Source organism: Trachymyrmex cornetzi, unplaced genomic scaffold, assembly GCF_001594075.2.
Source record: "Trachymyrmex cornetzi isolate Tcor2-1 unplaced genomic scaffold, Tcor1.1 scaffold811, whole genome shotgun sequence".
Classification (NCBI taxonomy): domain Eukaryota; kingdom Metazoa; phylum Arthropoda; class Insecta; order Hymenoptera; family Formicidae; genus Trachymyrmex; species Trachymyrmex cornetzi.
The window spans coordinates 194,972-216,634 of NW_017300149.1; the positions used below are offsets into that span (position 1 = coordinate 194,972).

Consider the following 21,663-nt stretch of genomic DNA (forward strand, 5'->3'; position numbering starts at 1 on the left):
TTTCTATTTTTTTTTGTATTATTATTAAATGAAATTTAGAATAGTCTGTAATTTTTTCAAGTAGTTCTTAACATATTGCATTTGCCTTACAATCTTCTTAAGAATAATTAATATTAAACAAGACTCCAAGGATTAAATCTATAAAGGAATATAAAGCCACTGAGAGTCGACACAGTTGTACGTGTGTAGTCAAAAATAATGTATATGTCAATCACTAATTACAAATGTTTCGATATATAGGATTAGGTCATCTTTAGTGTAACAATTATTCATCGGAATTAAATTTGATGCGTTGTAACACAATAAAGTAGATGTTGTCGATGAATCATCGCTATAGGCTGTGTTGTCCAATTAAGAACTTCATTATTGTCTGTTGTACTTAGCTGGATACCCAAACAAGAATTCAATCATTTAAATTGTACTCAGCGTAACGATGATCTGTTATAACGCGATGTAATTATAATAATGTCTTGAGAGCGTGTGTTAAGAATAATTACTCTGAATAAAAAGTACAGTGAGAGCAAAAAGTATTCGTACAAGGAAATTTGTTATAAAAAAAAGTCTTATTTGTAAAAAATAAACATTAATTAGCAATTTTATACAATGAATACATTCTGTTCTAACATAAACAAACAAGCTTGGTATGTATATACCTGATTTTAGAAGCTATAGCTATATATATACGAATAAAAATCAGGTATACATAAAGAATAAAATAGACTATATGTTTCTTAAAATTATATATATATATATACCAAAAAGATGTGTATTAATTATACAAAATATATTATCTGAAAAATAAGCGAAAATTAAAACTTTTTGAGCATTCAAACAATACAATTTTTTATTTTCGCTTATTTTTTAGATAATATATTTTGTATAATTAATACACATCTTTTTGGTATATATATAATTTTAAGAAACATACAGTCTATTTTATTCTTTATGAATAAATTGTTAATTATTCAACAAGAAATAATCGTCAATTAAACGCCGAATCGACATCAAATTGATGTTGAAGTCATCGTATTTATATCGATTCGACATCAATTCGATTACTCATTTCTCGCTGGATAATATTTATTTTTAAAAAATAAAGTTTTTTTTAAAAAATATTTTCTTTAGAAATACTTTTTGCACTCACTGTATTTAAGACAATCTCAAATATAAAAATCGACTACTGAATACCGGCCTTCGATCGATTCTTGTATTTGAGATTGTCTCAAGTACAGACTTAGGATGCCATAAAGCCAGTCAGAGGGCTGTATTAGCATCTTAAGACATTACTTAAGACGATCTTAAAATAAGAATGAATTATGAATACCACCTTGAGACACGAACAGCGAACACTGAATCGGTGTCAGAGGAGGATAGAATATAGAACATAGAAATCTGTACACGAAAAGGATGTTCTGTGGAAGTATCAAGTTTAGCTAGATACAGATGTGGAAATAATTTTGTTGGATCATCAAAATAATTATATAGAAATCTCAAGCATCCTGAACAATGGAATAAGTTTTAACATTCTGTAGAACAGTTTGAGCGTTCTATATAATTATTTTGATGGCCTTAACAGAATTATTTTCAGACCTGTATCTAGCTAAATATTTTTAGATACGTCAACAAAATCATCCTTTTCGTGTATTGCCATATAAAATCCGTAGATGTTTCCTTAAAGAAAATACCAAGACAGCTGTCTATTATTTATCGCAACTTTCTATATCAACTATTTTGAAATAATTAACATATATAATCACAATAAATAAGACTCAGTAAATTATAATTAAAATTTTCATAAAAGAAAGGCTACGAGTCAACGTTAGTTGGTAGGTGCTTACAAATAATTAATACTTAAGAATAAACTATTCTTTCCTAAATCGATTATACTTATTGAAATAATTGTAAATTTAGACATATCGTAAAATATGTCATGTTTAAAGAAAAATAAGAAGAAATTGCAATACATTTTTTTAGAAAAATGTACATTTTTTCATTATAAATTACGCTTCTACGTATTTTTACGGAAATAAGGGGGAAGGGGTTGGAGTAAATGAATATAAAATTAAGACTAAATAATGAGACCTCATGGCCCTCGTTACGCTGGTACGTATGCTAAAAACGAAGAAGGTCACGGTACACGCGAGGGGGGGAACGAAAACAAGCCGGGGTACGAAGTGACGTTTCGTCGAGTGAATACGCCTCGTGATCGCCTGTAATTTCGTTCAATCTTGCGAAATTGCGCGATTTCACCGCGGGACAATTATTCAATCGAGATTTTGATCGCGTCTTATTTTACTCAATCTCATAGGGTCGCAGACGAGACCGATTACGACGTAATAAAAATCCCGTGCGATTTTACCGTTGCTGGAAGAAACTGCACGTATTCGCGAATATTCGTAAAAACAATCACGTTTGCCTATTTCTGAATTTTTTACTTAATCCTCTATAACGTCACGTAACGTGGAAATTATATATTTATATATCTATATTTTTTTTTAAGTATTCGTGAAAAACAATTTTAAAACTGTTGTAAGATATAATTGAGAGGATGGGCGGAATAAAAAGGCATAATTTTACTTAGGCCCTTTTTCCGGCAATTAGCTTTTTTATGTAATATTGATCGTAATAAAGAAGTATTGTAACATGTAACTTCTTAAAGACATTGCAACAATTCATTTAATATGGTACTCATTTGTGTATGATAAAACAGTAGCAAGTTATTTTAATTTTTATTAATATCAAGATTTTATTATTAGGCCTTTATTCCGCCCATCCCCTCAATTGGTTTATACATTTGGATCCAATGAGAGACTAAGAGCAAAAACCAATCCCAAAGAATCTTATAAGAGTGTCAAAGTATACAAAATTGATTAATTTTTCTGTTGAACGCAGCCAACGTTTCTCATTTATTGATTTGTATAACAAGCAGAAAAATAAAAAATGAATTAAAATAACTTTTTTATCAACTAGGAAGTATAAACAAGCTGGTTGTGTGCGTGAAGTCATAACGATAATACGATCAAATGAAGCTCGACCAGCAGTGATCATTCGCATTCCGCGGCTGCAATCATTTCTGCAATCCGAGAGGCGCCGCGCCCGCCGTTGACGATCGCCTGTTGTTGTCAGCCGGTTTGCCTCTGTAAATTATCATTCCAGCAATTTCGCTCCCGACGAAAACAAGCTGAGTAGCTCTCAGTCGAGGAGGATGCATCGCGACGAGACAATAAAAAGACAATGCGCCGTTCGTATCTCGCAAGATTAAAACCTAATTTACAATGTTCCTTGATTTCTGTTTCTTATTACTTTTAACCACTTTTTACTTCTTGCCTTTTTACCTTTTATCCTGTTTCTTCGTTTTCTGTTGCCCAAGATAAAAGTTGACGACTTTTGGAAGAGACAAACACGTGACAATATGATACACGATTGTTGAGATAAAACGGCCGTGACGGCCGCGAAAACGAAAAAAGATAAAAGATAAAAAGTAATGGTGAATTTGATTGTACTAATGTATTAATGCACATTAAAGCTGTTGTACACAGATATAAAAATATGTAAAATAGATATAAAAAGATATAAATATTAACATAAAAATGTTTAATATAAATATAGAAATAAATAGAAATAAATCAAATCTTCAACACACTTTGTTGTACAAAAACAATAATAATATTAGGACTCTCGAATATTAAACAATATAACTAACAAAAAATATAGTAGGCTAATGAAAGTCAGCGACGATAAACAGCGCAAGTGTTATAATGATCAATCAATACTCAAAAAATGGATTGATGTCTTCTTTATTTGAACGTTTCAACTCTCTTTGGAGTCCTCCTCAACAAGAATGATACAATTCCAATAAGTTCACATGTCCGCAATGCTTAAGTCACTCGCAAATTGACAAAAATGCAGCGTTGATAATCTGACATTTATAGAAAAAGTCTCATTAGACAGATAAATGAGAAAAATGAATTTGAATAACTTACCATCTCACGGAACATAACAAAAAACGTGAAGCTTCGTTGAACATCTCAAATCTTAAATGGTGAGTATATTACAATTAATAAAATTTCGCATTTTCAAACCCCTGTCCGATAACGACAACGTGTCACACAAATATCAACTATATTTAATATACAAGGTCAACAATAAAAACATTAAGGCAAGTATGCAATACAAGAACAAGTCACATGTAAATTATTGTTAAGAACAACCAATGGGAACGCAACAATAAAATGTACGAAAATTAAAATTATAAAAACTGATATAAATCGTCAAATAAAATAATAGAAGAAAAAGATTACAATCAGTATAAAGAGATATTTAAACTTGTTACAACATCGTCAACTGATAAAAATTCTTAACTGAGCAAATATATTTAAAAACACTTTATTGTACAGTTAGATAAAATATATATGAGAGACAGGATGTAAAGAGCGCATTGTAGATTAAGTTTAAATCTCGCGAGAGAGCATGATTGTTGAACTTCTCCTTTTGGGAGATTCTCTTCATCTGTAAAAGAGAGATCGGCGGGGTTTACGGTGGCCAATAATTCGAGTCACAATGTCGCTTGAGTATCATTTTATTCCTTGTTTTTTTTATTTTCGCTATAAATAAATTCGGTGAGATGTGTCGGTGCTTATATATGTACACGCATAGCTGAGCAACAATTCTACGCCTATTTCTACGTTTACAATTATAGCAATAATTTAACGGCGTTACAATATATTCTAACCGTACACTAATCAGATATACTTCATTAATCATATCAGGGTTGGGAAAGTTACTTTTTAAAAGTTACCGTTACCGTTACCGTTATTTGCGGTAAAAAGTAACTCGTTACCGATTCTAAAAAGTAACGCGTTACCGTTACTTAAAAGTAACGATAAAAAATCGTTACTTTTCGTTATTTTTTTTCTAATTATGCAGGAGACGGGTCTACTCACCGATTTTGATAAAATTAGGACGATTTGACGCGCGTTTGCACAAAATGAACAAATCTGGCAGAAAAATAAGTGTCGCTCTGCCCGGCGAAGTGAGATATTAATGGTTAAAGTTAATGACTATTAGGGTAAGGTTTCACGCAAAAATGCATCGAATGACCCTAGTTTCATCGCAATTAATGAATAAGCCCGTCTTCTACATCATTACACTTTTTTTTAATGATAAAACGAGCTTCTAAGACAGAATGCTAATAAGACAGAATATAAATTAAATATAAAATATTTAGAAAGATATTTATCTTTGAACATTTTTATCTTTTATTAATATTTTACATACTTATGTTTAATTCTACGGTATTTTATTATATAATAGATATTTTAATTTTTAATGTTCTTATGCTAAAGCGAGAATAGTGAATAGAACAAAAAATAGGCTAAAAGTTTTTTGTTTATTTAGTTCCTATATATAATCTTATTGTCCGTGACGGCCATGATCTATAAAAAAATAACGATAAAAGAGTAACGGAGTCAATTTCGTTATTCGTTACTAAAGAAAATGTAACGTCATTCTTTTTCGTTACTAATAAAAAAAAGTAACGAAAATGTAACGTCGTTACAAGTAACGCGTTACTTCCCAACCCTGAATCATATATGTATATGTTATTGATTCTATACGGCATACGTGATACTACGCGCACTTGGGAATGTCTTATGTACAAAAGTAACTGCGAATGGCGTGTCGATTACTGATTACTGATCATTACAGGATCGTCACGAACCTCCGGGAATGGGAACCAGCGTCAAAAGAATTCTCCGTTAATTCATTAAAAGCCGCAATTATATGAGACTTGAGTTAGTAAAAAAGTTAATAAAAAAGATCAGAACACGTTATAAAAATATACGGAATGAATTCCGATCTAAATTATTCTTTTTTTCCTAGAAAACTACAATATAAATCTACTCTAAATTTTTTGGTCTTAAGAGTGAAAATTCTGCCATTCTTTTTTCAGAGTGGTAGAATTTTCAATTTTTAAGAGTGAGATTTTATTCTTTAGAGTGAGACTCCACTTCAAAGAATTTAGAGAGATAGAGAATAATTGAACAACTTCGATCGGAATCCATTCCAATTCCACAAATAATGGTCATAAATAAACGTTCAAGCCGCTGTCGTACTGAACACTTTAACGACAAAACAGTCAAATAGGAGAATCAAACGCCATCGATCAATATTCTGGCTATTTACAATGAGGTTGAATTATTTCGTAATTCTTATTAAATTGCAAGAAAAAAAATGAGGTAACGATCAACTTGTTTATTCTATGCCAATTATGAAAACATTATTATCTCAAAATTGAATCTCCATTTTGCGTATTACAATATGAATCTCCATTCCTACTTCAATAACTTAGCGATAGTTTTCTTTAGCGCAACAGAAAAGAATTAATTGATCACGAATCAGATCAAAAAGTCTAGACCTATTTTCTCTATTTACCTCTCTATATATTTCTTCCTTCCTTTACGTATCACTTTTCTTCACGCAGCGTTTATTTTAATCATGGCTGACACCTCGGAAGCGCGCGATCAGGTTTTCCTTCCTCTCTTTTTCCCCTCTTAACGACATCCGCAATGGTCCGCGATCATGTCCTCGTACATCTTGAGCACAACGTTCTCGTTGTCGTCGTAGAAGAGAATGCTGGTGCTGAGCAGCTTGGTTGGCACGCAACAAGGCCTTTCGACGCCCTTGGCCATCTTGTGTACGATCGCCTGTATCGTCGCATGATTCGTCGGCCGCTGGTTTTGGCTGAGGGGTGGCTCGCACACGCCCTTGCATTGGTACGCGGAATAGCCAGCCGGCGCGATTATCGAGGATGACAACCCGATGTCGTGGAAGTCCACATAGAGCTCGTGCCTCGTGCACTCGGTCGCGTTTCCCGGCCGCTCCGGTGCCAACAAGCTCTGGCTGCTCGCCGATCGCGCCGGTCGACGACGTCGTTCTGTGACCGATGTTGATCTGTTCTTCACCACCTGTCCCAGCCTCTCGCGAAACATCGCTCTCTCATAGATGTCCATCGACGTGAGGATTCGTGTGGTCCGTGAACAATTTCTCGACACGATACCACAGGAAGTGCGTTTCCGCGAGAACGTCGAGTCGCGACGACGGCGCCTCGTTGTTTCTAGAGGATTGCCATAACGAGAGACTTCGTCTTGTTTCTTCTTTTCCTCCTCCTCCTCCTCCTCCTCCTCCTCCTCCTCCTCCTCCTCTTCTTTGCGTCTTTTCTTTAGCCGTTGGAAAAATTCCGGCTCGTGTCTGTTTACCAGCAGAACCTCCTCGGGCTGACCGTCGCCTTCCTGTTGCCTTTTGTGCCTTGTGTAGTGTTCGATACCGTCATAGTCGTTCTCCAGGTCGATCTTCTCGTTCTCCGCATTCTTTTCGTATACTGGACCTTTTTCATGGTTCTCCTCGTTGTCCTCTTGTTTTCCGTATGCATAATATCGCGGCGCAGTTACCGATCTTTCACTGGACCGATCACTACTATCATCGTCGAAGAGCACCAATATCGGCTGCTTGCTATGGTGGTAATCGTTTCGGCGGGAAAACTCCATCAATACCTCGTCCTCGAATAGATCCTGAGTTGTCACCAGGAGGCCCAGATTCGGCTCACCGCTCATCCAGTCGAGAACGGCTTGCTTCACGTTGAATATCTGTATACAAACACTATTGTTGAAATATCCAATCCAACGCGACATGTTAAATATATTTAGTCAAGAAGCGACGTTATTTTTTTAACGATGAGAATTGAAATTGTCAAATTTCGTTAAATGAAAACGTCAAATTGCATTCATGATTTTTAATCCTTCGAGATACGAATAATTTGATAAATTATCGCGGCAAACTTTTAATTCAAAAACTTTTAAAAAACTCATGTTTAATATTTGATTGAAAATTATTATTGATATCGATGAAATTATCATTGCGGAAGGAAATAAATGTCAATGTTAAATCATTATAACGATCTCACCTGCCAACCGGAAGCGTGCGCACCGACATAACGAACACTCAGTAATCTGTGAAGATCTGGCACATCAAGGCTGCGATCGTCCAGAACTTGATACACTCTTATCTACATATATCAAAGTTTACATTAGAAAATTTATATTAGAAAGTATGATAGATATTTCAAAATAACAAAAAAATTATTTCAATAAGAAGTAATATTTTTTAAATTTTACACTTAAATTAGTTGTCGCGAATAAACTAAATATTAATTTTTTCTAAATATTTGTAACTAATTGGTAGATTGCAATGAAACTTTGCATAAAAAACACTTATATAAAAACATTTAGATTTTGATCATTTAAAAAATTTTAGTTTATAACAATAAAAATAGTAGCAAATAAAAATGTGTTGTTTAATGAAAACAGAATATTGTTAACACAACTTTTACATGTATAATATACTTTGTTTAAAGTATAAATATTAAATTTAAACAATTAAAACAAATTATTGGGCTCCAACGAATAAAATTCAAAAAGTCAAAATATAAAACAATAAATATAAAATAATAAATATTAATATATGTGCTATATATGTGCTATCAAATCTCCTTAGCACATCACACATCAAGTTCACACGTTTGATTCGCATGCATGTAAAGATTGGCACGCTGATCGACGACACTGACCGTGCCAGGCACTTACAAGATAATAAGGCGACGCAGACGTTAACGGATGTATGTTCCTCGACGGTATTTTCTTCCGATAGAGATGAAGCTCAGCCTCCAGCACCGATTCGTTCATCTCCAGTCCCGAGACGTTAAAGAAATAGAAGTTCGACAAGAAAGGGTCTACATGCAAAACAATGAGAAAACCGTTTAGATCGCGACTCTCGCTCGACAGTGAATTGCGTGACTTCCGCGAGTGTTTAATGATTATATACTGAAAGAATTACCTCTTTCAACGAAGCTACGCACGATTCTGGCGTTGTGCGGATTCTGGCCTCGCGTAACTCCGCTGGGATCGGCGATAGTGTTGTAGAGTTCCATCATGAATTGCGGCGGTACCTTGCGATGGGCCAGATTCTCGTTCTGACTTCGAATACCAAGGATCTGCAATGCGTTCATCGTTTCACCGTTAATGCGAAGCTTAAAGAGATTTCATTGTCTGAAGACGACAAATCGCCAATTCGGGCCGAATAATCGTTCCTTGATTCTCTCATTTACCGTAACTCTCTAAATTTTTTGCAGTGAAATCTCACTCTAAAAAACGAAAATTGGGCCAGTCTTAAAAAAGACTCAATTTTTAGTCTTTTATGACCGATTTCTTCATCTCTAGATAACTTTGTTCATGAGATATCTTATGGATATCTCATGGAAAATTGTCGGTAATTTAAGGAGTAAAAAAATTGGCCATAAGAGACTTTACTCTTCAGAGTAAAATTCACTCTAAACATTTTAGAGAGTATCCGATAAATGTCACGATTATGGAGAACATTTATTGCGACGAGGGTTGTCATTGTCACCTCTTGTATTTTCTGCAAAGCCTTTTCTCGTTGGGGCGCGAGTTCATTCTCGTCTGCTGATTGAATGAAGGGCAACAATTCTCTGAGTTCTTGCTCGAGACCATCCCTGTCTTCGGTCTGAAGGTCCAACTTCGGGTACGCGTTAACGTCGCACAAAGACGTCAATGAGAGTAGCAGCACTAAGAAACAGCACGATGCTCTTCTCGTCATCACCATCGTGGATCCACGTATGTTGCGATAAGAAAGAAGAGAGGTTCACTTGGTGATTCTACCGAGATCCGTTTTCTCGATCGCGTGTTGATCCACTTTCAATCCCGAGGAATCGCAAGCGAAAATCGGTCGGCACTGTTAACGTCGTACATCAGCTTACTCTTTCATCGCGAGAAGGATAACTCAAAGGAGCTCTTTCTCCTCGAGTCCTTATTTGTCTTTATTAACGTGGAAAAAAAATGATAGAGAAGTATCCTCCACGTAGGAGATTTTGCCGAACCGAACGGGATGCTAAGTGGCATATGGGATGTCTTGGCCGCGAGGAGTCACCTTTATGCTACTCCGAGAGTTGCCTCCCCCGCAACTCGTTTGCCCCCCGCGGCATTGGCTCTCTTCCCGCTTCTCCCTCGCTGTCGTTGTCGTCATTGTCGTCGTTATCGTTGAACGGGAATCCCCTCGATTCGATTTTCGCGCATTACCAATGTTTGCTTTCATCAATATTTGTTTGCTACGTAAATTATATTAAAAAGTGTTCTGCTGGAGAAAATTGAATATTATTATTTTAGGTAGGAAAGGTCTTTCTAAACCTGCATCTTTTGAAAACCTTGTCGGAAAGCAAAAAGTTTACGATTTAATAGCGAAAAACACTCTCATTAAAAAATTATGCAGAATTTTCAATTTTGATAGAATACATTTTTTTATATTTTTAAATTTATGATATCAAAACTAATTTGTGTTATTGTTAATCATTTCTATGAGTCGCCACTGTGTCCAATATGTTGTTAATTAAAACAATTGAATTAAACAATTTCATTCAAGAAAACCTGGTAAAAAATTTTTCATGCTTGAATATGTATAAATTACAGGGATGGGAAGTAACTCGTTACTTGTAACGAGGTTACAGTTAGAGTTACTTTTTTTCAGTAACTGTAACTTAACTTCGTTACTTTCTTTCCATCTGTAATTATAACTTAGTTACATCTTTCAAGTAACTAGTAATTAATTTAATAGTTACTTTCATAGTTATTTTATATATTTTAAACTTATTTATCAATTTAATGTGCGGTAGTGTCCACTTGACGCTACAAATACTTCGAAACATTTGATTAATCAGAAGAAAGGAATTTAATTAAAGCGTTCAATGAACTCTTGTACCTGTTTGGTCTATATTTGGGATCTAATGAAATCCGCCAATCAAATACAAGAGCGCTCAGTGAACGGTTGTAAATCATTTTGGATTAGTGCTAGAATTTATTTGCAACTTTTATCCGAATATAAAAAGAATTTTTTTTACAAAAAACATTGTATATGTGTGTGTGCTATTTCATATTCATATTCATATGTGTTTATATTACTTTAACAAAAATGTCTTTGCCATACAATTTTTTTATCTTTTTGAATAAAATTGTAAGTATAAGCCAGTCTTTTTTTTTTAATTGTCCTAGGCTGCATTACTTTGATGACCCCGTGTATCATCCTTGTTTAATATTAGGTGAAAAATAAGGGTAAAACGATACATGAAGGCATTGGATAACGTTTCTGAATACAGCCCTAATAATATCGATACTACTAGTAAAAATTCCGATGAAAAAAGTAACTTAAAAGTAACTTAAAGTTACTTTTTCAATAATTGTAACTGTAACGAATTACTTTTCAGAGTCAACAACTTGTAACGGTAATTAATTACTTTTTGAAAGAGAAAAACTGTAACTGTAATTAATTATTTTTACAAAGTAACTTTCCATCCCTGTATAAATATAAACATACATAAACACACATAAATATTCATAAATATATGTAATTATATATGAAATATGTCCATACATGTTCATACATCCTTTTTTCTTTTGTAAAATTACTTTTTAGTGTAATAGAAATAATAATAATAATGTGAAAACATTAAAAATAATTAAAAATATAATTTTCGCACTACTTGTTTTAGAAAAAATCAAGTTTGAAGAAATGTAAAAAAATTACTTACGTATGATTATATATAAAATTATGAATAATTATGTATGAGCAATTTTTTTTACGTTTTTCAAAACTTGTTTTTTTCTAAAACAAACAATGCGAAAATTATCCCTTTAATCATTTTTTATGTTTTCACATTACTATTATTTCTATTACACTAAAAAGTAATTTTATAAAAGAAAGAAGGATGTATGAACATGAATGGACATATTTCATATATAATTATACATGTTTATGAATATTTATGCGTGTTTATGTATGTTTATACATATTTATGCATGAAAAATTTTTTACCGGGAATGTATTCAATTTCATTTAAATTTAGTTTATTTACCAATTGCGCGCGCGCGCACGCACACACATGCACACACACATACAAACATACATTTTATTATGGACGTTGTTTACTTTGAAACCAACTATAGAGATGGATTGATTTATATTTTGACACACACACTGAAAAAAGATTTGTTAAGTCTTAATTAACACATATTTCTTTAAATAGTACATACTGAGTAATAAAAGTTAACTTCAGTAAATAAAAGTTAACCTCAGTAAATAAAAGTTAACCTCAGTAAATAAATATTTATTTAGAAATATTCAAACAAATATTTATTCAAATTTATTATTTTTTAGGGCACGGAAATAATAAAAATAACAAAATATTATTTCATTCAAGGAATTAGGTTATCATTGCTCCTTTAATATTTAATAGTGTAGGAAAAGGAATGTTAATTAATTCCTCTGATTAAGATTTACAAGGGAACGATTTACGAGCACTTTTTATGATGACCGATTAACTGGTCATCGAAATCGATGGAAGAAGCGAGACTTTAAAAAGGCCGAGAGATATAAGGTCGCGCTACGACGATGACACCGCGTGGCTATTAAAAACAGCAAGCGCTTCCTAAATTCCGCGGATTCGTAAGTGCCGAGTTATGTGATTTGTCACGCGGCGATATTTAGGCGGATTTGACGTCGACGATTTATTTGTCCCTCTCTAACGAGAGACTCGCGAGGGCCGATTATTTATTTCGATAAATTTTTCTTGTCCGTCAACTATATTTTCGTACGATTTTTATTTTTCTAATTTGAAACTTTATCCGATTGCGGAGCCGTTCGCGTTGCATTGTCGGCCAATAATCGCGTTATGCAAAACCTCGCTTATCGATAAACGTCCACCCACGTGGCGGACCAACGTCATCATACGCCCAGATTGCAAAAGTCGTAGCGAAATATTTATCAATTGTTGGACGCGATAGAGCTATATTTATCGAGGAATCTCTAATTTTAGCGCGTGATTGACTCTATTGTAGTAAACAACTTTTCGTGGGTGTGTCCTACTAAAATTGGGACAATCAGGCACGTAAAGGAGGTCGATTTGCCGCTTTAATGCAGACATAACGTAAGCACAAAAAATCAAAAAATGTCCTCGTTAAACTTGCTTCCCTTCATAAAAGCTTCATATTCATCGCGATAAATATAATATATAGGTTATATATATTTATATAATATATAGGAAGTACCACTAGATAGGAAGAAAGATATTCGTCTTATTCGTAAAAACATTGTTGATTTATTTAGCCATATGGATTTGTAGGTACATGATGTACCTAGGAACATGAATGTATGCGCAAAATATGTTTAACAAGCTGTCTTTCTCTCTCTCTCTCTCTCTCTCTCTCTCTCTCTCTCTTTTTCTTTCTTCGTATTGCTTTCTTTTGCTTTTTTTTGTCATCTTCGATTCGATTTAAGCTATTCACGACGGAATAATATTTTCAGTCTAGACACAGGCACACTGAGTAATTTGAATTATCTCTCTCTTCGCTCCTCGTCGGGTCCTACAGGTTCCAAATATGATAAATTAATAAACATTAAATATTTGATTGGAAATTAAATTTTTTTCTTTCAATGTATTCTCTAAATTGCTTGGAGTAAAATCTTACTTCAAACAAGTTAAAATACTGCCATTATTGAAGAAGAGAAAAAAATTTGCACTCTCTTGAATAAGAGTGGCAGATTCTCGCTTTTTTTTTTAAAGTGACATTTCTTCCAAAGAAAAGAAATATCATTCTTTTTTTGGAATAAATCTCACTTTAAAAGTGTGAAATCACTCCAAAAAAAAAATGAGTGAAAATCTGCCACTCTTATTCAAGAGCGCAAATTTTTCACTCTTTTTCAATAATGGCATTTTTTTAACTCTTTTGAAGTGAGAGGTTCACTTCAAGAAATTTAGAGAGTACATGATAATAGTTGGAATTTTTAAATTGGAGTAATCATGGAATAATAATTCTACCTGTACTCGTGCACTTTAAATCTGGCCGGTGTGCAAGTGTGCTGCTTCGAATACAGACCGGCTAGGCATCTGGACGGCTCTTTTTTATCTCGTAGAAGACAGGTCTCTGTTTCATTTCCCGGACACGTTCCGACGCATTGACCGACGTTTATTTGCTGTCAAAAATAACAGACAAAATAGAAGGGACGAAAAAATATTTAAAAAAAAATTCCAACAAAGCCGCAAAATAATGTATATACACCATCGACGTAAAGTCCTTATTCTCTGTAACAATTAGTTATCGAATATATATTTCATACTCGGGTCACAGGTCTCACGTCAGTCGTATTTGTACCCTCTTTGATCGTCACCTCGCTGTAATCCAGCACAGTTTCCATGTGGTCCATTCGGTAACAATGACCGGCACAACCGCATTTCTCGACTACTTGGTAAATCTCGTCACCTAGAAAATGACACAATTTTTAATGCAAATATATTTATAAATGACTTTGATTTTTAGGCTTCTATTTTCTGTGCCCTTAATGGAAGTCTCGATATTATTATTTCGTTATATTTTTGACGGAATTTAGTTATATTATCGTTATCATTACATTTTTCATATATAAAACCTGCATGCACAACGACAATGTAACGACATTGACACTGTCATTAAGAGTTACAAAATGGAGACCTTAATCTCATGTTTATTTTACGTACCATTTGGCCCTTTGGCGCTGATTGTGTTATTCCGGACCGGCTTACAACCCAGATCTTGAAAGACACATAAATAAAATGTTAATTTTAATTTTCAGATCCCACAAAAATTTTAAATTATACATAAAAGTGAATAAGATAGATAAAGAGAAAATCATAGAAAATATTGGAGAATCAGAATATTTGAAATAACTGTCGCTGATAACAACGTGTGCAAAGATAATCGCGGCTGGACCATCATATTTCTTTTTATGATGGTCCAACCGTGATTATCTTTGTGCAACTGGTCTACCAGCCACCTTCAGTCACGGCTCGGAAAGTTCTTACGAGTTTGATACCTTTGGCGCAATGACCGATACAAACTCCGATGTCCACGACTGCTTGGTGCGGCGTACCGGAATGTACATAATGGATATAGGATTCTCGTCTGCAGGACGTTTCTGGCGAGCAATCACAGGCATCTATAGCCTCGATTACGCGAACACCCTGCAACGTAGATACTCGTTCCAGCTTGGCGGCTCTCGCGCGACAATGGAAATCCGATGAACATTTCTGAAAAACAAGCAGAAATATTCGTGAACAATTATATGGGAAAAGAGACAACATTCTGTTCTAAAACATTGTAACATTGTAATAAATTGACGCGTAGATTAATTCTTGAATCCATAATTTTCTTTGATGATCATGTCGAATATTGTTGAAAGACTCTTTTAAGGTATCTCAAAAAATTGCCGAAAAAAGGAAAAGGTTTGAATATCACAGAATAAAAAAGAAGTAAAGATTTCTTACACCCAGGAGTTAATATACATTGCTAAAGCCTATTCTACAATGTGCTCTTTGTTTCCTGTTTTTTGCTTTTTGCCTCTTGCTTCTTCCCCCTTTGTAACTATTTTATCGACAATTATATTTCTTACTACGTGTGTTTCCTGTTTCTTCCGAAGTTCGTTAACTTTTATCTCGAGCGACATAAAACAAAAAATCGGATAAGAAGCAAAAAGACAAGATATAAAAAATATCAAAAAGCAAGAAACAGAAAACAAAAAGCACATTGTAAAATAACCATAATAGTTCGCTAACTAATCAATATGCGACTGCTTCACCGTTTTAGCATAAAAAAAGAAAAATGGCTCTCGGCTGTTTTACGATGGCCGTAATAAAGATACACTCGCATCATCGCTTATCGAGGATCATATTAGAGTCATTTCAATAAATCTTTCCCCCCGGCGACCGCCGTCATCCATCCAGTGGGATCCAGCGGATGCATAATTCCGGGATTTAGTGGCTGGACATTCCGGCGCCGCCGAGAGGATCGGTGACCGCGGGTGCCGATTCGACCTTCGAAGGACGCAAAACATATCGCCTTGATCGCCTTGCGTTTCGCGTTCAACGCCTCCATCTCGTTCAACAGCCCCCTTTCTCCGGTATTCCATCGGGTCCAGCCTCAACGAGCCATCATTTAGCACGGCTGCTGTAAAAGACCGTATCCGCGCCATCAACCGATCAGGTTGCGTCACGTAACGAAAATAGCCCTCCTCCGACTGGCCGAAAGATCCGGAATATCATTCAGGAAGATATGAGTATCGAAAAGGACGATCGTTTGCAAGGAATCTATCCTACGTAGGATAAGATTTTTTTACCCTTTCGACGATGGATTAAGATAAAATTTGACAACGAAGTCATTCGTAACCGTCAGACGAGACTATTTATACCACGTGTGACTGAACGCGTAAATAGTAAACCAATGATGCCAGACGGCAAGCATTTGCAGCATGCTAACAGCATGTTGAAAGGATTTTGCAGACTTTTCGTTTTGTTTGTCGATCTAAATTTTACTTGTTAATCTAAACGTAGAGATTGCGATTCCACGTTGTCGATCGGAATCTGTTTACACCGATGTAAAGTATGTTATGTCTTCCACATGATCGAAGCGAGGAAAGAGTTTCGTACACTGAAAAAAAAGATTGGCTGCTGCAGCAAATTAGATGGTAAAATATGACACAACATTTTTAATTGGCTGCAGCAGCCAACTTTTGGTTGCGTTAGCTTATTCGCAATGTCAGTATCGATAGGCTAATGCAACCAAAAATTGGCTGCAACCAGTTAAAAATGCTATGCCATACTCAGCCAATCTTTTCTTTCAACCAGCGGTACGGTGACTTACCTGCACCGCTGGTCGACTGGCATCCCCAGGATCGTCGGACACGTGTCGCGGGCATAACTTTCGGCAATGTCCAGCGTCGATCCGGATAACTTCCCCGGATATCCCTACAAAACAAAATCGATCCATGTTAGGCATACTTTTTTTGTTGCAGCAAAAAACAGGTCGGTATATATGACATCGATTGGACATAACTTTCGGGAAAAACAGCACGCGGATTTATTTAATCACATCATTAAAAACCCTGGCAAAAATAAAAATCGGAGCGTAAAGCCCTGCGCACAATAGAAGAAATAAGGAATTAGAATAAAGAATAAAAGATTTTAACCTATCAGAAATCAGATACATCGGAATACACGGTTTCTGATAGATTGAAATCATTTATTCTTTATTTCTAATTCCTTATTCCTTCACTAAAAGAAAAGATTAGCTGCTGCAGCAAATTAGATGGTAAAATATGGCATAGCATTTTTAATTGGTTGCAACAGCCAATTTTTGGTTGCTGCAGCCAATTGTTGGTTGTATTAGCCTATCCGCAATGTCAGTATAGGTTTTCGATTGGCCAAAAATTGGTTGCTACGGCTAATTAAAAATGTTATGCCATATTTAACCATCTAATTTGCTGCAGCAACCAATCTTTTCTTTCAGTGTTCTATTGTGCGCAGGGCCTAAAAGTAACAGGAGCATTAACGAAGTTTTTAGAAGGCGAAAATTGAGACAACGAAATATAGAGATGTTTAGGCTTTCTTTACGTTTCGTTGTCTCGATTCGACTTACTTCTAATTTTTATTTTCGTCAGAGTAATTAAAGAGAAAGAAAGAGGAAGCCTAAGAAGAGGTGGCGCGCCTGGGGGTGGGCGATCGAATCGCAGGGTGTGTACAACTTTGTTATTTTTGCACGTGAACGTCTGGGACTCGGAATGCAGGAGTATTTGTCATCAACGTCGTGAGGGGAAAGGTTCTGCGCGATTTATCGCGTTATGTTACATACGAATAAAAATATGACTCGAGGATTTCGAGAGAAATATGTCGGTTGTCATCCAAAGTAAGCGAATTGGGGGAAGATCGTTTGGTGGAAGGCATACGGTGTTCTAATTGAAATATTAATTTCGATTAAAATGCTGGCGAGTCATCTCCTTCTTCATAAGCGGTCAAACGTCACCGCCGTTCAATTGAAGCCAATAGATTGACGGGAGAATCTGACGCGGTCGACGCGCGATGCGAAATTTCGATTCTAGACGAATGAAAATATTTTATCCAGTCGCGCGCGAATGTTTAATCGTATTACTCATTGTTTTTCCCCCAAGTACGCTGTTAAATTCATAATTCCAAATTATACCAATTTCAGTTATTTTTAATCATTTCTATAAGTCGCCACAGTTCCTAATCAATGTGTCGTTGATTTGAGTAAAACAATGAAGTTAAGTTAACTCAAGACAATGTATTTAGTTTGACTCAAATTTAGTTTCTTATTTACGCATGTGCATACTACGTTAATATGAACGTTATTTACTTTGAAACTAATCACAAAATAAATAAATTTACCCACGACCGGATGTTCTGTTCTTTTCCTCTTAAAACACGGGATGGAGGTATCAATTCATTGTGATGTACACACGAATGAGATTGGACCTTTCTAACTGAATGAATTTATTAACAATTCATATTTTGCTCAAGTTTCCTCCTCGAATATTGCATTTTCTTTCTTCCTCTTTTTTTTAATATACATTAGATTGATATCTATAGTTAAAAGCAGAAACGATTAAAAAATAATCGATCTTTTAATTTAAACGCTCACCGTATCCAACTTCGATCATCTTCTCGTGTCGGGCGCAACACGTGTGCTGTCGCGGTTCTTCTGAATGCACTTTTCCCTCATTTCCCGATTCCTTCTCGCAAAAAGCTAAGCAACAAAAATCGAGGCGATCACGAATGGAACTTAATCGATGAATTTAAAATTTATGATCGGACTTAGACAGGAGTTAGACGCTCCTTAAACGATGTGATATTAATGACATAAAATAAGTCTATATCTGGTCGATTTAAACAAAATTAAAAACTAAAATGCTAGATTCTAATTTAGACTCAAAATTTGGATGCACAATTGAAATTACATCGCTTGTTGCAGACTATTCTTTTTGAAACAACAATGGAATTTGGTGTAATTTTGGTGAGTTCGATTTTTCATTATGTGGGGAGAAAGAGATGGATCTTCTCTTTTGCCAAACGATTCTGTCATCATGAAAGAAGCAAAGATTATTGTGCGTAGCATCAAGATTGTAACTCCTTAAAATTCCATTATTATTATTAATATTCGGAATGCATCTGGCATAAAAATTTTATAAAAATTGTAATTATGTATAAGAATTGTAAATTGAATTTTAATATTTGAGAGTAAATCCAGATTTTTTGTCTCATACGTTCTTTTATTAGAGATTCATTCGAAAAAATATTAAAAATTTCATCCTTAAAAATATAGATGCTGTTTTTTTACTCTCTAAATATTTTTGAGAGTGAAATCTCACTCTAAAGAATGAAATCTCTTAAAGGTTCAAAATCTTTTTCAAGAGTGGCAAAATTTTTATTCTTTAGAGTAAGAATCCATTCTAAAGAATTTAGAGAGTATATTCTATAATTCTGAACATAGAATTTATGTACAATATATCGCTACGTGTGCTCTGACGGATGAGACGAAAGCAGAACGGAGAAAAAGGGAGAGGCTGATCAGCAGCGTTACCTAATCGCAAATTAGCCACGCAAACTATAGCGAAACCAGCGAGGACGGTCCATCGTCCCCTCGTGTTTTGTACGCGCATATCAATACCGATTGTCGAGGATGACAAATGCGGATAACAAACGCAGGAACGTTCGCACCGACGAAAAGGAGAGACCGATCCACCTCGTGATCTCTCTCACGATCGTGTCGCGAATCTCCGAATCACCAGAGGATGGTTTCGAAGCATGTGCGATACCGCTGCTTTTTTTTCAGAGAACGCGGCAGATACGCGAGGGTAAGTTGGATCCTGGTCGAAGGATCGGTATCGGAGCTTTTTATGAAGGATCGATCGCGTATCGAGCTCGTGCTGCCTACGCAGCTTGCAATCTGCGGGAAGACTGGTCGTCTGCAGTAGCCGGCTGGGAGACGTCCGGCTGACAGCAGCGGATCTCTATTAATCTCGTTTGGTGGACGGGACCCGCCTCGTGACGGACCGTCCATCACGGTCTCTTGCCGACCCGGTCACCGTCGACGGCCGCTCGGTTTTACGCTCGCGAACGTACGTTCCGATTGGCCATCCCGGGTATTTTTTCGTTTCTTACACCTCTACAGATGAGCGTAAGGTGGAACGAAGACGTACGCGATGAATCTCGTGAAGGAATAACTCTGATTCGTAGTTAATGATTGTCGGGATCTTTCATTTTTTTCTTTATCGCTCTATATATTTAGCGCATGTTTTACCGGTTCAGTAGAACGTACACACATATAATTTGCTTTCTACAATAATAAGTAATTATCTAAGTTTTAAGTGTTAAGTCGTAAGAAACCAATCATAATCGATTATTCTTCTCAGATTCGACTTTCATTTTTCTTATTGAGTAATTATTTATTTACTGTAAGTAAATGTTTACTTACAGTACTTGTTGTTACTTAGTACTTGTTTAAAGAAATATTCCAGATAACAAAAAGTGTCTAAAATCAGGTTATAAGACGTTTTTTTGCGTCTAAAAGACGATTTAAAGACGCCTCATGTCATAATTTTAGACACTTTGTTGTTTGGGATGTGTTAAGATTTAATTAATTTTTTCCAGCGTACTGAACGCAGTCATTATCTTCTATTATTGACTTCTTGGAACGCAATCCGAAATCATGAGAACGCACGATTGTTCCTCGAATTCGCGATATGTTCAGTACGCTTTAACAGCACAAGAGGATCTTTCTTGATTAGATATCTGTCCTATTCTGAGACAGATATCTAATCAATATCATTTCACATAATACCATTTCATAAAAGATAATATATCTCGTTTTCCTGGTAGAACCTTTCGTGACTTTCTCTCATCTCTTTCCGTTCTCTTATAATGATATTTTTGTTGCTGGAATTCAGGGCGAAGAGGAAGCAGGATATAGGAGAAAAAGGATCCAAAAAGGATTATTTGTCCCTTCTGCTTTTTGCCGCGGCCCAGGGAAAGGGGGAATCATTCGTCCGGTTGCAGCATCATCGCATCTGATTACACGGGGAGATCTCTTGCCCTCCTTCCCCACCCTCCGCGCTCGTTAACATCCCCGTTACCGTCAGGATCGTTGAGAGGTTCGCGTGAGAGAGGTCATTATCATTATCCATAAATTACCGCGCGCGCGAATCTCAATTTCGTTCACCCGCCGGAGAGAGCTTGGGGGAGAGGACATTATTCGACGGAGTTGTCCGATCCAGTGGTGTATAGAATGTTGATACAAAGCGGAGAAAAGGAAGAGAGAATGGAAGACGAATTTATCGTGAATTTACTAAGGAAAATCTACTAGAAATATAGGCAGTTAAAAAAAGAAATGGATAAAAAGTACATTCCTTGTCAGGATTTTTGAAAACGGAGCAATAATATGACAGTGGTTTAATATGCCAGACGGTCTTTAATTGTATCTCGTCGGTGGTAATGCTAATGCCGGCGGTACTGTAACTTTCGAGCTTCATAACTCGAAAAGTACTAAATGAAAAATAACTTTATCAAAGTGTTTTGAAAAGCTCTTGACATCAGCTATTAAGGCCCGTCTACAATACACGGAGTAAGAAGAGTAAGAAATTGACCAATCACAGTCGATTATTCTTCTCACATTCGACTGTGATTGGTCAATTTCTTACTCTTATTTCTTACTCCGTGTATTG

At 35.5% G+C, this 21,663-nt stretch overlaps 3 protein-coding genes across 4 annotated transcripts in view; 1 reads left to right on the forward strand and 2 right to left on the reverse strand.

Moving 5' to 3' along the window:
- LOC108768606 (spermatogenesis-associated protein 5) overlaps window positions 1-21,663 on the forward strand; it is a 115,155-nt gene that overhangs the window by 84,961 nt on the left and 8,531 nt on the right. The gene's annotated exons all lie outside the window — the stretch shown is intronic.
- LOC108768607 (uncharacterized) lies at window positions 6,107-9,937 on the reverse strand. The gene is made up of 5 exons (XM_018519097.1): window positions 9,460-9,937; window positions 8,890-9,046; window positions 8,640-8,785; window positions 7,961-8,062; window positions 6,107-7,643 (listed from the first exon to the last, which is right to left on the reverse strand). The coding sequence occupies exons 1-5, from the start codon at window positions 9,673-9,675 to the stop codon at window positions 6,552-6,554; spliced, it is 1,713 nt and encodes a 570-aa protein (XP_018374599.1). The 5' UTR covers window positions 9,676-9,937; the 3' UTR covers window positions 6,107-6,551.
- Window positions 13,226-19,800, reverse strand: LOC108768611 (uncharacterized). Of its 2 annotated transcripts, none has more exons than XM_018519107.1 (8): window positions 19,524-19,800; window positions 18,585-18,689; window positions 16,791-16,894; window positions 14,968-15,181; window positions 14,633-14,686; window positions 14,287-14,378; window positions 13,937-14,091; window positions 13,226-13,481 (listed from the first exon to the last, which is right to left on the reverse strand). In XM_018519107.1, the coding sequence occupies exons 1-8, from the start codon at window positions 19,600-19,602 to the stop codon at window positions 13,424-13,426; spliced, it is 861 nt and encodes a 286-aa protein (XP_018374609.1). In that variant the 5' UTR covers window positions 19,603-19,800; the 3' UTR covers window positions 13,226-13,423. The 2 variants fall into 2 exon arrangements, with proteins under 2 accessions (XP_018374609.1, XP_018374608.1); XM_018519106.1 differs by having other exon boundaries at window positions 14,236-14,378.